This window comes from Centropristis striata, chromosome 16, assembly GCF_030273125.1.
Source record: "Centropristis striata isolate RG_2023a ecotype Rhode Island chromosome 16, C.striata_1.0, whole genome shotgun sequence".
Taxonomy (NCBI): Eukaryota; Metazoa; Chordata; class Actinopteri; order Perciformes; family Serranidae; genus Centropristis; species Centropristis striata.
The window spans coordinates 23,379,800-23,393,346 of record NC_081532.1 but is presented as its reverse complement, the minus strand read 5'-3'; the positions used below and the strand labels follow the sequence as shown (position 1 = coordinate 23,393,346).

Genomic DNA, 13,547 nt, shown 5'->3' with positions numbered 1-13,547 from the left:
CACGGACGAGCGGAACAGAAAGAGAGAGAGCGCACCAGGTGTACCCCGGCTCTTATATATAAGGTGCGCTCCCCGCCCACAAATCAGTGCCACAGGGGGACACAGCGCCCTACTGTGAGGAGGAGTAAGCCGTGCTCCGGCCACATAAGTAAACCGGGCTGTGGTCTGACAAGATCCCAATTTTACAAGACCTTACAAAAACGATATCTTTACTGTACATAAAAAAATAATCAATCCTCGAATAAGTTTTATGTGGTGGGGAATAAAAGGTGTAGTCCCTGGTTGTAGAGTTGAACTCCCTCCATACATCACAAATGCCCATCTCTCTTATCATCTTTCTCACCTTTTTGCCCACAGTGTTAGTCTGAGTCTGCGAGAGTCTTGACACATCCCACTCTGGGTTCAGTCTCAGGTTAAAGTCACCACCACAAATCACCATTCCTTTGGCTTTAGTAATCATTAGATCAAAGATTTGTCTCTAGAATCCCCACGTTGCACCTGGGGGTGCATGTACATTTATAGGACGATGAAAATACATGGTTAAAGCCCTGCCTTTTCAGTTTAGCATGCTCGGAATTGCTTAAATGGGTCTCTTGCAGGAATATTATATCTACCTTGTCTTTTTTCATTTTGCCCAGAATTTTACTTTTTTTTCCGGGTTTAGTACACCCTTTACATTGTAAGAAGCCAACCTAAGTGATACTTTTCCGCTTTCCATTATAAACAAAAAAAGGTATCATCTTTAATCTTACCCCCCCTCCTCCACTCAAACGCAATAAAAACATGAACACAAAAAGGAACATAACTAGAACAGTCCCAGATAAACATAAACCTAATACATTTCGCCTTTTTCTCAGGTTGAGCTTCCTGAAGGAGCTGAGATGTTTTGCTGGCTCGGAGGGAAAGCCTCCATTCGTCTCTAGCTGTGGAGGGCCCTCCTTTAAGTTTGCAAAATGATCCATGCTTTAAGCATAGCCAGAACATCCCCGATCATACATGTAATATTATTAATGTCATTAACCTAACCAAAACGCCTCCTATGGTGGTTATTTATTAATTGTTTGTTCCACATCTACTACTATGCCTCCTTACCGTGGAGAGACCGCGCCGACACATTAATAAGTTCAGCGGTTAGATCTTCTGAAAACGTCCAATCTCCCTTTAAACCCATCCCGTGGAGTCTCCGGCTGCTGCTCTGCTCCTTTCGGGGACCGGGTTTTGCGCCACATCAGGTTTTTCACTTTGTCAGCAAAGCTCGCAGTGGTTTAAACACCGTCACGGACAAACCTCTCTTCACCATGTACTTCGTAGCCTCCTCTGCAGAGTTGTACAAGCATGTCTCTCCCTCGTAAAACACCCTCATTCTGGCTGGAAAAGGTGTCTGGAACCGTATGTAACGTATATTATTCTCCCGCAGCACCGTCTTAGCCTCCCTGGATATCCCGGCGCTTCTTGAGGGTCTCTGGAGCATAGTCGTGATCCACAAAAATTCTTCTGCCTTGATACAGAAATCCCTTTTTTTGCCATAGCAGTTTCAGTATTTCTTCTTTTGTTTTGCCGCTGGAGAACTTGACCATTATGGATCGCGGGGGAGAATCGGCCGGAGGTTTCAGTACAAGTGCGCGGTGTGCACGCTCAATCTTCAGGTTGCTGGTGGGGGGCAGCTCCAGTTTCTCAGCAGTTTTTCCATGAATGTTATCGACGTGGAGTTGCTCTCCGTCCCTTTCTCTATGCCATGAATTCTTATGGTCTCCCGTCTTGCTCGTCCCTCTTGATCTGTTGATCTGAGCTTATCTTCCATCTTAGCCTGTAGCTTCAGCAGCTCCCTCGTAGCCTCCTTCAGCCCCAGCACTCTTTCCTCTGTCTCTGAAGTCCGCATTTCAACTTCATCAATTCTGCTGTTAGTTTTTTTAATGTCCTCTTGTATTTCTCGGAGAGTTTCTACGTTTTCACGCCGAAACTCTCTCAGCTCGAGCAGTATGGTCTGCAGGTTAACCATCTCTGCATCCACCTGTAGCTCCCTCATGTCCGGTTGGCTAGCTGAGTCGTCCTCGGCTGACTCTTCCTCGGCTGTTTGTGCCCTTTCTTTCGTCTGTGAAAGGCTTTTTTGTTTTGGTTTGAGCATATTGTAAACGCCTCTTTAACTTCTTATGTTAACATAAAACAATCTCTCAAAAGAATTACGGCGTTTTCCTTAATGATCAGGGAGCTCCGTTAGTATGCTGCCTACCTCATGGCTGCTAGACCGGAAGCCCTTTTTTTTTTTCTTAATATATATATGTTAGGTGACCATGACCAGGCCAGCTGACAGTCTTGCCTGGGCCCTGGACGAGATTATCTTAGATGGGCCCCCCCGCGCCCAGATCTCTCCTTTTCTCTTGCTGTTCCTCTCCTCTCCTCTCCTCTGATCTTTCTCTCCTGTTCCTCTCCTCTGCTCTTCCTCTCCTCTCCTGTTCCTCTCCTCTGCTCTTCCTCTCCTCTGATCTTTCTCTCCTGTTCCTCTCCTCTCCTGTTCCTCTCCTCTGCTCTACCTCTCCTCTCCTTTCCTCTTCTCACATCTCTCTCTGCAAGAGAGAGACAAGAAAGACAAGTGACAGACATTGACAATAATGGTTAAGATTAACAAACTACACATACGCTGTTGCTAAATACACTCTTCATATGTATTGGAATTCTGACACTAGCAGGAAACAAATGAATATTTACCATTTCCCGGTCCCTATGTCCCTTCCATTGTGGGATGGATGAACCCCTCCAAGTTACACGAAAGGTGCGGCCCTTGAGATAGGACTTGAGTAGAGAGAGGGCAGAGCCTGATACTCCAAGGTGGAGAAGGGTGGAGATGAGGATCTGATGATCAACAGTATCGAAAGCTGCAGAAAGGTCCAGTAGAACCACCACAGATGAGAGAGAGGCCGCTTTCGCCTTGTGAAGCTGTTCAGTCACAGCGAGAAGGGCTGTCTCCGCAGGTTTCCCAGAGGAACTCCTTCATAAACTGTAGATGATCCAGCAGGTTTCCCAGAGGAACTCCTTATAAACTGTAGAGGATCCAGCAGGTTTCCCTGAGGTACTCCTTAATAAACTTGAATGAACCCTGACCTGTTTCCTCTTCAGAGTTGGAGGTCAGACTGGGAGTCAGTGATAAACAGCTGGAGCATCTGCACACACAGAACTCAGGTAACTCTCTGAAGGTTTCAAACTAACTGCAGATTACTGAGTGTTTGACCAACAGGCCACTGCTTTAAAACTAAATCTAAAATAATTAACTGATCAGTTTCCTATTTTTGTGTGCACTTTCAGTTTTGAGCTTCAGACTGAATGAAACTGAGGATCGTCTGCAGCAGCTCACAAACACAAACTCAGGTAAAATAAAAGTGGTAGTAGTGAATAAAGTAGATAATATGAGATTAACACAATAATTATCTGTTTGCATGTTGTTTTTGACTGTGCTGCAGTCACAGAAAACCAGCTGAGGTATCAAAGGTACACCTAATTATCAGCAAAACAATGAATTTAACATTATTATTTTAAAATATAAATCCAGTTGTAATAATGTTTAATAAATAAAATAATCATATAAACAACAAACAAACAAAAATCATCACGACTTCGAGTGTTTCTGAGTGATTTTGTGTTTTCAGTTCAGTCTGTTAAGCTTTCCTCTCTGGAGTCCAGAGTGACTCACGGACACAACAACACTACAGGTAGACTCATAATTAAGTTTTTAATCTGAGCAGGAGTTCAAAATCAGACTCAGTAAAGATATAAAATGTGATTGTTGATCAGCTCTGGAGGTCAGACTGAGATCCTCTGAGACACAGCTGGAACAGCTGCAGAATCACACTGCAGGTAACATCATCAACTCCTCAATTTTACTCTGAATTCATGTTTTATTAACTATTTAATTAAACATGATTTTTTTTTAGCTCTGGAGGTCAGACTGAGAGACAGTGAGACACAGCTGGAACATCTGCACACACAGAGCTCAGTTAAAAACCTTCAACATTTATCTTCATACTGAAACTGTTGAGGATCCATCAGGTTTCCCTGAGGAATTCCTTTATAAACTGTAGAGGATCCAGCAGGTTTCCCAGAGGTACTCCTAAATAAACTTGAATGAATCCTGACCTGTTTTCTCTTCAGAGTTAGAGGTCAGACTGGGAGTCAGTGGGAAAAAGCTGGAACACCTGCACACACAGAACTCAGGTAACTCTCTGAAGGTTTCAAACTAACTGCAGTTTACTGAGTGTTTGGCCAACAGACTCTGCTGCTTTAAAACCAAATCTAAAATAATTAAATGATCAGTTTCCTATTTTTGTGTGAACTTTTAGTTTTGAGCTTCAGACTGAATGAAACTGAGGATCGTCTGCAGCAGCTCACAAACACAAACTCAGGTAAAATAAAAGAGTAGTGGTAAATAAAGTTGATAATGAGATTAACACGTTTATTATCTGTTTGCATGTTGTTTGTGACTGTGCTGCAGTCACTGAAAACCAGCTGAAGACTCTCATCAAAGGTACACAGAGTTATCAGAAAAACATTGAATTTAACATTATGATTTTAAAATGTGAATCAAGTTGTTATGTTTAATAAATAAAATAATCATATAAACAGCAAACACACAAAAATGATCACGACTTTGAGTGTTTCTGAGTGATTTTGTGTTTTCAGTTCAGTCTGTTGAGCTTTCCTCTTTGGAGTCCAGAGTGACTCATGGACACAACAACACTACAGGTAGACTCATGATTATGTTTTTAATCTGAGCAGGAGTTAAGATTCAGACTGAGTAAAGATATAAAATGTGATTGTTGATCAGCTCTGGAGGTCAGACTGAGATCATCTGAGACACAGCTGGAACAGCTGCAGAACCACACTGCAGGTAACATCATCAACTCCTCAATTTTACTCTGAATTCATGTTTTATTAACTATTTCATTAAATATTATTTTTTGTTTTAGCTCTGGAGGTCAGACTGAGAGTCAGTGAGACACAGGTGGATCATCTGTACACACAGAACTCAGGTAAAATCAGGTTTCCCTGAGGAACTCCTGGTTATAAATGGTTAACATATAGTTTATTAATGTTTAATCACCATTTATAAACAGCATATAGACCATTTATAAATGGTAAATAAATAATTTATTAATGTTAAACCATCATATATAAATGGCAAATAGATAGTATATTAATGTAAGTTAAAAGTTACTTGACCATTAACAAACATTTGTTAATGATTTCCAAATGATACATATACCTTTAAGAAATTGGTTGTAAAACATTTATAGATTAAATATGTAGACCTATTGTTAGAACTTTGTAAATTAATTAATATTAGTTAATTGGTTTATAAACCATCAATAAACATTACTTTGATGGTTATTGTAAAGTTGCGACTGATGTTTATAATAATAATTAAATGTTTAAGAACCTGTTTATAAACCATCAATAAACATTACTTTGATGGTTATTGTAAAGTTGCAACTGATGTTTATAATAATAATTGAATGTTTAAGAAGCTGTTTGTAAACCATCAAGTAACATTTATCTGACTTCTTTTATTGGTCATCTAAAAGGGATTAATTTGCATTGATAAAAGAATAGGGTCTGATCATCGTATTGAACAAATTTATGAACAGAGTCAATAACATGCAGCACTGTACAACAGATAAACATGGTGGTAGACAAGAATGGTGGGATTACAACCTATTTATACAGTCTATGATTACAACTAAAAAATGACAACTTAATTTTAAAATTAATTCATGGTACAATATTCAGGCACACTGCACTTTAAAATTTAATATTTCATTGTCTACTCACCCCATATTTCCACAAATTAACAATACACAACAAAGCAAAGAACAACATCACAAACTCTGGAATGTCAAAGTGTTGCCTTTTTGGCATAATTTATTTGTCTATTTGTATTGCTTTGCAATATCATGGAGCAGGCGTCCCAATGGACTATTATAGTGTTTTTTACCCAGCCATTCATTCCACTCAATCATAATCAGGGGATCTCTTAGTAGATCCTCGGTGCGATTCCCTCGGAGTCTCCCGATGGTCTCCTTGTAGCTCCTCCAGGCCCTCTCAATGTGTTGTGTGGCAGCCTGTGTTAGTGTGGCGGGAGCGGGTGTGAGTGTGTTTGTGTATGCGTGTATATGTGTAATGTGAGTTGCCAACAACGCCACCTGGGATTCTAACCCAGGAAATTGCCCTATAAAGGCCAACACATGTCTGAAATCACACACACGGGCCAGAGGTCGTGGTTTCCAAGTAAATAAATTTTATTAAACAAAATTATTAAAATAACTAAAATAAGTGTATGGCAAAATGGAATAAGTGTACCCAGATGGGGCCACCACACTGGCGGGGGAAAACAAAAGATAACAATCAGGGCTGGGCTTACCACGGCGGCAGGGAACTAAAAAGGGAAAAAATGCAAACTAAACCACCAGTGCACTACAACCAAACGGTGTCAAACACCACCACCAGGGGAAGGCTGCCGCTCGCTTGGGCCCAGCACCCAGGCCAGCTGACAGTCTTGCCTGGGCCCAGGACGAGATTATCTTAGATGGGGCCCCCGCGCCCAGATGTCTCCTTTTCTCTTGTTGTTCCTCTCCTCTCCTCTTTCCTTATAAGCCATGACTAAATGTGCAGCTATTTACCCTGTAGACTATGAGTATATATTTTGAAATAAGGGGCTAATTCCCATCTTTCAAGTATAATATCCCTGATTTACAAAAAGCTTTTTTGCAGATAGCCTATTTGTGCAATGAGCTTTATGAATCTATTTTATACTTAAAAAATAAATTAAATATTAATTTAATAAAACATTGCAAGCAAAAACATTCTCTCCTGTTCCTCTCCTCTCCTTTCCTCTCCTCACATCTCTCTTTGACAAGAGACAATAATGGTTAAGATTAACAAACTACACATGCGCTGTTGCTAAATACACTCTTCATATGTATTGGAATTCTGACACTAGCACGAAAATAACTGACTAAATAAATAAATAAACTATAAATGACTCTCTCTCTCTCTCTCTCTCTCTCTCTCACCGGTAGCCTGTCCCTCCTCTCCTCCCGCATCACTCTCTCTGTCACCTGACAGCTGCTGGATCTCTCCCCTCTCTGTCTCATCCTCTCTGACGGAGCTACCAAACTTTGTTTCTGTCAAAGATAACGTGTTGTGTCAGGCTTTCATACAAGCTAATGGACGTTAACATTAGAGCGAGCTTGTTAGGTTACGTTACAAGGCTGTAAACATTGGCTGCGCTGTTTCTTACCTTGCTCTACGTTCACTTTACTAGTCCCAGCTTCACCGTCACCACCTTTTAAAAAAATATTTGTTCATAAAATAAGGCCTCCATTTTCTTCCTCTTGTCTTCTCTTTTCTTTCCGTTTCTGAGCACCGGACTTGTGTTTACCGGACATTTTGAGCGAACTTCAAATCAAACGGCAACATCAAAGTTTGATCAGTGGCCAAACCATTTTTGTGTTGGGGGTGGGGGGGTTCTTGACCACTAGTTCAAGGACAATTAGGAAGAAAACAAATAAAAAGCTTTTAACTCAAATAAATATTACATATTTTTTCCACAAATAGGCCTATTTCATTTTATTTTTTTAATCATTCCATAATTTAATGAGGGCCCAGTTCTGGGCCCCCCCCCCTACCCTGGGCCCGGGACAGCAGACCCGTTTGTCCCCCCCTATCGGCGGGCGTGCCAGCACCTATAATAAAATAAGAAAACAAATTAAGATCCGGCACAGTGTGGGGACATCTGGGGCATTTCAGTTAAAACAAATCAAAAATTAAACAAAAGAATATACTTATCAACCTAACATAATAAGAAAAACAACCCAAACTATATTAATCAAACCCTAAACAGAAACAAGGTTAATTAAAAAAACGAAATATTTACTCTTTAAAATTAATATTGACTTATAAAAACTAATTAAAAAGGACAGGCGACAGGCGAGCCAAACTTGGCTTTAATTTGTCTGAATCTCGTCCACAAAGGACCGAAACTGTGGGCACGTGGAGTGACCCGAGACAGTGGAGCTTCTCCGTCCACACTTAGCAGAGCCAGGACAGCAGCAGACCTTGTCGTGGTGGCCGATGACCGGATACACACCAGGACGCCAAACGGATAAGTGCAGACTAGGAGAGTGGGAGACGCTGGCTACAGCGCCCCGCTGTACAGCGACAAAGAGAGAGTGTCACAACTAGCGCACTGAGAGGCAAACTGCAACAGCAGACAATTAAGAGCAGCCTACCTCTGAGCTCTACTGCACACGCTCCGACCGAACTGCTCGCCCCCTCCGGCTCACCGTCGCTCCATGCCACTGCAACGGAGCGGAGGATGAAGCTCCAGGGCCAAATAAAAGTAACACAAGACGGCAGTTAGGACGGGATGCCTACCTTAATGTTGCGAGGAGGAGACACGGACCTGCACGGCGACCAACACACCAGACGGGCGGCAGTGTAGAATCAGAAAAGGGAGAGTGGTGACCAACACACCTGTTTTAATCACACACACACCACGCCCCGCCCCAATTAACCTGCACACAGCTGGCACAGCGTCATGCAGTGACCAGGAGGGAAATGGCTCACCCGGTCACATTAGCATTGACATACTCAACACTGTGGTTGACTGTATAATGCTTGTATCCAAAGTCAGGCAGAGCCTGACGGTAGGCCCGCCACTCATCAGTCAGTATTGTAGATCCCATCCGAACATGGTGCAGAACCAGTGGGATCAGCTTTTTGGCCATCTTTGAAAGTGTTCTTGAACTCCCAGTAATGTCATCTGTCATCATGTCGCACTGATTTTGTTTCAATGCCTTTGTGGTTGGTCCTCTGTTGACAAACCCTATGGACAACAGTTACTCGTGAGTGATCCACTGAAATTCAAAAATAAACCATAATTGCTGTGATCTAGGTTTAAGACCTTTCCAAAAATTTGTTTCAATATGATGACAATCTAAAAATTAACAGTTTTGAAGGATTAACAAAACATGTACATAGATAGAACAACTAATAGTAGTTGTTTTTTTTATTTACAGATAAGGCAGTAAATACATTAACAATAAATAAATAAACAAATTACTTAATACTGTGATGTAATCTGGTGCAGATTAAGTAAATTCAAGAGAGATTGGGTAACTTTACTTACCATTTATAGAAATCTCCACGACTGCAGTCCCTCATCTTCATTTTGTGTTGGCAAATGTTGCAGTTCATTTTCTTTTTGAGAAGCTTTCTTTTTTGTAGCCATTGTATAAGTTTCAGGCGTTTTCTTTTAGATATAGAGCCTTCAATTAACTCCCTCAGTTCAGTGGCTAAACCTGCCATTTTTCCATACGTGAGCTTGGGTTAAACGGCAGCGGCCCTTGCTTGAGCTATTCAGACTTCCTGTTTGCGCCAAAAGTGTGCCATGAGGTCACAGGTCATAGGCGAAGTACAGGTCGTGCTGCGTTTGTGTATGGTCGGAGGTGGGAAACACGTCAATTCCAGACCTAGGTGCGTTCGAGTAACAAAGTCGGAGGTTGAGATCATTAAAATTCATAAAAAGTAATAAAATGTTTATTTTTCTTAATGATGTGGGCGATTCCATGGTGAAATTATGTCATACGAAGAACTGGGGGTTGAGAAAACATACCGGCTGTTATTTTATTTATCCTACTCGGAATCAGAATTTATTTAGTTACACTTGAACGCAGCATCACTCTTCATGCATATTATGATTCAGACCTATTAGGACTAGTCTCTTTCCAACGACAGCCTCCTGACATGTGCATGCAACTTGACTGATTTTTTCAGTAACATTTTGTTTCACCATGCCCAAAAGACCTTTCACCAGGTCTGGAAAAGCCTTAAAAGAAGACATGTTGGCAACGCTGCCGTCGTGGAAAGGAAAAACGCAGCCAACAGCACCCGACGTTAGCATCATGGCGGACGACAGTAGCAATGGCGGTGACTGCAAGAACCTGACTGAAACTAACGCTATCCAAGATGACGAAGATGATTTTTATATTTCCAGCGACACCCTTGATGCTGACAGAGGAGACAAATCTCACACTGTCGGTAAGTTAGCTAATGTTTATCTGTTAAAAAAGACCAAAATATAGGTGGGCAGAGGGGGGTCTGTAGACACAATCATATCAGACAATCACCAGACGCATCTGCATTGCATTTAAGTACATCTTTATTTTTACTGTATTTTATTGTGAAGGACAGAAGTAAGGTCTGGGTGTGTAGATAACAGTGATATTTATTTGGCTTACCCAGAAACTACAATTTCCCCCAAAAACCGAGATCCGTCCAATGTGGGATACAGTTAGCACACAGCTAATTCGCCGGCGTTAGCGTCCTTTAGCCGACTCTGGTAAACCCGAGGCTAACATACACGGTTAAAACAATATTCGGTTCGAAAGATAAGAAGTTAGACTCTAGTTTCACACCAGTTAATTAATTGGAAACATATCATGATCATTTATATTAGTAGTTCATGTGGAATTTTGATAGAATGTTGTCAAAGCTGTCCGATGTGGGGTACAGTTACGTGCTGTGTTGTTAAACTTATTTTTTTCTTTATTACCCATTCCAGGGTTCCACACAGAAAAGTTGTTAGGCCTGGTAGTATAATACATATCCCGTAATATGAATATGTTTAACACACAACATTAAAGAATTGGGCATTGAATTGTTGTCTTCAGAATTTGAATAAGTATAGAATCTACATTTTGTAAAGTATCATTACCCCTTCCTTGTTCAGTTTATCTCCCATTATGTTCTAATATTCTACTTTTGTTCCAACTCCCTTAACCAGCTTTTCACATATGACATATACTTAGCATAACATTTTTTTTCAACATGATTTTAGATGCACTCAACTTTATTTCTCTCATTTTCAGTTAGGAGTCCAACAGCAGCAGTCATGAGCAAAAAGGCTAAGAAAAGAGAACATCTGCTGAGACTGAAAATCCGGAAACTGAAAAAGGAGATGGCCTCCCTTCGTCAAAAAGTTGCAGGTAAGGGTTTTTCCTTCTCCTCAAAACGTCTTTCTCTCCGTACCTAATCCTTATCTCAGTATCAGAATAAGTTTTGTCCTTCCAAACATATGAACACTGCCTGCAGTGAAGCACATGGACTAAATAAAGATACTAGATAAGTATCTTTAGTATTGGTCAAAACTACAAATGTCACTGTATTCCTAAGCTTATGTCAAATTGTACTTGAGGGTTCATAAATCTAGAAACTGCACAACACTGACTATTATACTAACATCTAAGTGTTGGTATACACACACACACACACACACACACATTAAAATCTAAATCGTACTTTCCAGAGAAATAGCATTTTATTGCATCTTTCAACATGCTGCCTTTCAACAAGGGATGGGTGATACCACACAATTTGATACCGATAGTTTTTGCTCCAATTTTCAATACAGATACTGGAAGTTAAACTTTTTTTAAAAAGGATCATAAAAATTTCATGATGCATACTGGCCATTAATAAACAATTTATTTCAAATTAGTTCAATTCAATTAGTTCAATCATCTTCTTGCAAAAAGTTGTAAAAAGATAGTCCAGTTTGGAGTGTATACTTGGGGATTCAAACCTAATTTTGGTTCATGATATTATTATTATATTTGGTTATAAATATTATTATTTTCTTCCCCACCAAAAATATTAGAATCATATTGGAGATTCTAAGATTCAATAAGAACTGGATCTGATGAGCAGAATCAGTCAAATCGAAACAATTCCCAATCCGCTTGAGCAGCCCTACTATCATGTCTTCGAAAGTGTGAGCACATTGTTTGCTATAAACACTGTTATGTTGTTATCATTATTATTTTTATTTACACTACACAATTTTCTCTTTTTAGGCCAAGCCAATGCTGTAGTGAAGGAGTCATCATCATCTGCACCCCCCTCATCAGCCACCTCCTTCTCTTCATCTGCTGAGTCCAACTACTCCTCCTCCTCGTCCTCCTCCTCCTCCTCTTCAGAGGATGAGAGGAAAAGAAGAAAACGGTACAAAAAGAATAGGGACAAAATAAAAGCCACATCGAAAAGGGAAAGAAGAAGAAGAAGAAGAAGGTGGCAAAAGGAAAGACACCACTTGGCAGAAGAGGTGAATCACGGGGATGGTTGTTGATTGACCAGTTCACCCCTATTTACTAACACTTCTCTTACTTTTGTAGCCTGTCGTCCCACGGAGATCATTGCCAGATACAAGAGGGTGTTGAGGGCATACAACAGTGGAAAGAATTTGTGCGAAGCATGTGCATTCGCTGGTGTCACAGAGCTGACGGTGAGATGTAAAGCGGCAATCCCGGAGCTTGCCATAGCTTGCCCAGATAAGTTTGAAGAACTTCTGGCAGGATTCCATAAAAGAGAGAAGATAGCTGACTTTGTCAGCAAAAGTGAGTACATGATTCAAAATGATGCAGAAGTCAGGGCCAAAATAGCTAAAAATAAAGCGGTGGGTAAGCTCATACCATACAACAAGAGGGAGAAGAAGTAGATTGGGAAGCCGTATTTGGATGTTGGAAGTTATATATGTTATGCAAAAAGTTTAAACATGACCATTAGCCACTGTATGTTATTTATTTATACAGAATATGGGCTACTGTTACATCTTTTTCACTGTTATTTTTGTTTTTCAATTTAAGAAGAACATTTATCAAATTAGAGGTGCACCAAATCCCTTCTAATGTGTCTCTTTCTTTTATCAGGCCAGCAAATATTTTTTGTTTCACATTCATGTTAAATATTTTAAAATAATGTTTGCATGGCAATTACAGTTTTGTAATAAAGGTTTTATCGATTATCTGTTGTGTTGACCTTTTTAAGTCTCTCTCTTCCTTCCACCCTGTTTATTTGTAGTGCAGTGCTGCAAATCAACATTGACTTTAGGGTTTGTTCATAAATGTGTTTAAAGTTTTGTAGTTTAAAATCTACTGCAGTTCTGTTATTTGTGCAAATGACACCAATAAAATATTTAATGTAGTCAAATAAATGTTACTTGATGGTTTACAAACAGCTTCTTAAACAAATAATTATTATTGTAAACATCAGTCGCAACTTTACAATAACCATCAAAGTAATGTTTATTGATGGTTTATAAACAGGTTCTTAAACATTTAATTATTATTATAAACATCAGTCGCAACTTTACAATAACCATTAAAGTAATGTTTATTGATGGTTTATAAACCAATTATTAACCATTTACAAAGTTCTAACAATAGGTCTACATATTTAATCTATAAATGTTTTACAACCAATTTCTTAAAGGTATATGTATCATTTGGAAATCATTAACAAATGTTTGTTAATGGTAAAGTAACTTTTAACTTACATTAATATACTATCTATTTGCCATTTATATATGATGGTTTAACATTAACAAATGATTTATTTACCATTTATAAATGGTCTATATGCTGTCTATAAATGATGATTAAACATTAATAAACTATATGTTAACCATTTATAAATGGTCTATTTACCATTTATAAATGATG

At 39.6% G+C, this 13,547-nt stretch overlaps 1 protein-coding gene across 1 annotated transcript in view; it reads left to right on the top strand.

Annotated features, from left to right (window-relative positions):
• LOC131988618 (chromosome partition protein Smc-like) overlaps window positions 1-13,547 on the top strand; it is an 83,026-nt gene that overhangs the window by 53,146 nt on the left and 16,333 nt on the right. The window contains exons 4-13 of the mRNA XM_059353770.1: window positions 3,115-3,177; window positions 3,301-3,363; window positions 3,642-3,704; window positions 3,787-3,849; window positions 4,144-4,206; window positions 4,332-4,394; window positions 4,484-4,516; window positions 4,672-4,734; window positions 4,817-4,879; window positions 4,959-5,021. Coding sequence (XP_059209753.1) covers window positions 3,115-3,177; window positions 3,301-3,363; window positions 3,642-3,704; window positions 3,787-3,849; window positions 4,144-4,206; window positions 4,332-4,394; window positions 4,484-4,516; window positions 4,672-4,734; window positions 4,817-4,879; window positions 4,959-5,021 — 600 coding nt within the window. The remainder of the gene's footprint in view (window positions 1-3,114; window positions 3,178-3,300; window positions 3,364-3,641; window positions 3,705-3,786; window positions 3,850-4,143; window positions 4,207-4,331; window positions 4,395-4,483; window positions 4,517-4,671; window positions 4,735-4,816; window positions 4,880-4,958; window positions 5,022-13,547) is intronic.